Source organism: Parus major, unplaced genomic scaffold, assembly GCF_001522545.3.
Source record: "Parus major isolate Abel unplaced genomic scaffold, Parus_major1.1 Scaffold486, whole genome shotgun sequence".
NCBI classification, from domain to species: domain Eukaryota; kingdom Metazoa; phylum Chordata; class Aves; order Passeriformes; family Paridae; genus Parus; species Parus major.
In genome coordinates, this window is record NW_015379378.1 from 22,865 (window position 1) to 23,987 (window position 1,123).

The window sequence follows — 1,123 nt, forward strand, 5'->3', positions numbered from 1 at the left end:
TGGGGGAAAATGTGAAAGAAATGAGGAGAAATGGGGAAAATGAAGAGAAATTGGGGAAAAGGGGGGAGAAACAGAAAGAAATGGGGGAAAAAGGGGGGGAAGGGAGGGAAAATTGGGGGAAATTTGGGGGAAAAGTGTAAAAATGGGGAGAAAACAGGGAAGGAAAGGGGAAAAAAGGGGAAAAGGAAAAAGAGGAAAAGGAAAAAGAGGAAAGGGAAAAAGGGGAAGAAAAAAGGGGGGAAGGAAAAAGGGGAAAAATGGGACAGAAAAAGGGAGGAAAAAAATGGAAGAAAAGGGGAAGAGAAAAATAGAATTGAGTTTATTAGCTCATTAACCATTACTAAGCTAATTAATCCTCGATCATCTAATTAACTTGGTTAGTGGATTAAAGGTTTTTAGTTAATGAGACAACCCAGGTTACAGATTCTGTCTCTTAATCCCTAATTACATTAATCATTGATCTTACCTAATGAAAGTGCTCCTGCCACCATTAATCATTAAGTAACAGAGCTAATTAATAAGATAATCAAGCTAATTAAATATCTACTCAGCTAAGTAATCAAATTATTCCTTGATTCCCCGAAAAGTTTGAGAGCAAAACCAACAAACTCCAGCAAAACTTGGCAAAATCATCAACAAAACTCAACAAAGGCCGATTAAATATAATTAATTTAAACAATATTAATAATAAATAATTGATTTAAACAGTAACGGTTTAAATATAATAATTTGTTAATTTAAACAATTATATCATTAATTTATCATTCATTAATCAGCTCTCTCCAGTTTGAGCCACTCACACAAGACCTCTGCTAATTAATATTCAACCCTTCAGCACCCGCCCTACTAACAAGCTTTGTTCGTAAAATCAGTTCATTAACGAGACTAATTAACCTACAGGCCAACTTCAGTAACCAATCAGCTTCATCAATTAATTAAAACAAATTTCAAGGGCGGCTCGAAGGGACCCTTCCCCTCGCCCAAACCCATTCCCATCCTCCCGATCCGCGTTTTCCGTCCGACTGCGGCGCTAATTAGCGCTAATTAGGCATGCAAACGAGGGTGTGGCACTCACGGGTGGTCGCGGTGGGCGCCCAGCTGGCAGTGGCGGCAGGTGAGGGCG

At 39.1% G+C, this 1,123-nt stretch overlaps 1 protein-coding gene across 1 annotated transcript in view; it reads right to left on the reverse strand.

The window, feature by feature from the left end:
- Nucleotides 1-1,123, reverse strand: part of TRIM28 (tripartite motif containing 28) — a 24,774-nt gene that overhangs the window by 17,678 nt on the left and 5,973 nt on the right. The window contains 1 exon segment of the mRNA XM_033511700.1: nt 1,076-1,121. Within this exon segment, the coding sequence (XP_033367591.1) occupies nt 1,076-1,121 (46 nt within the window).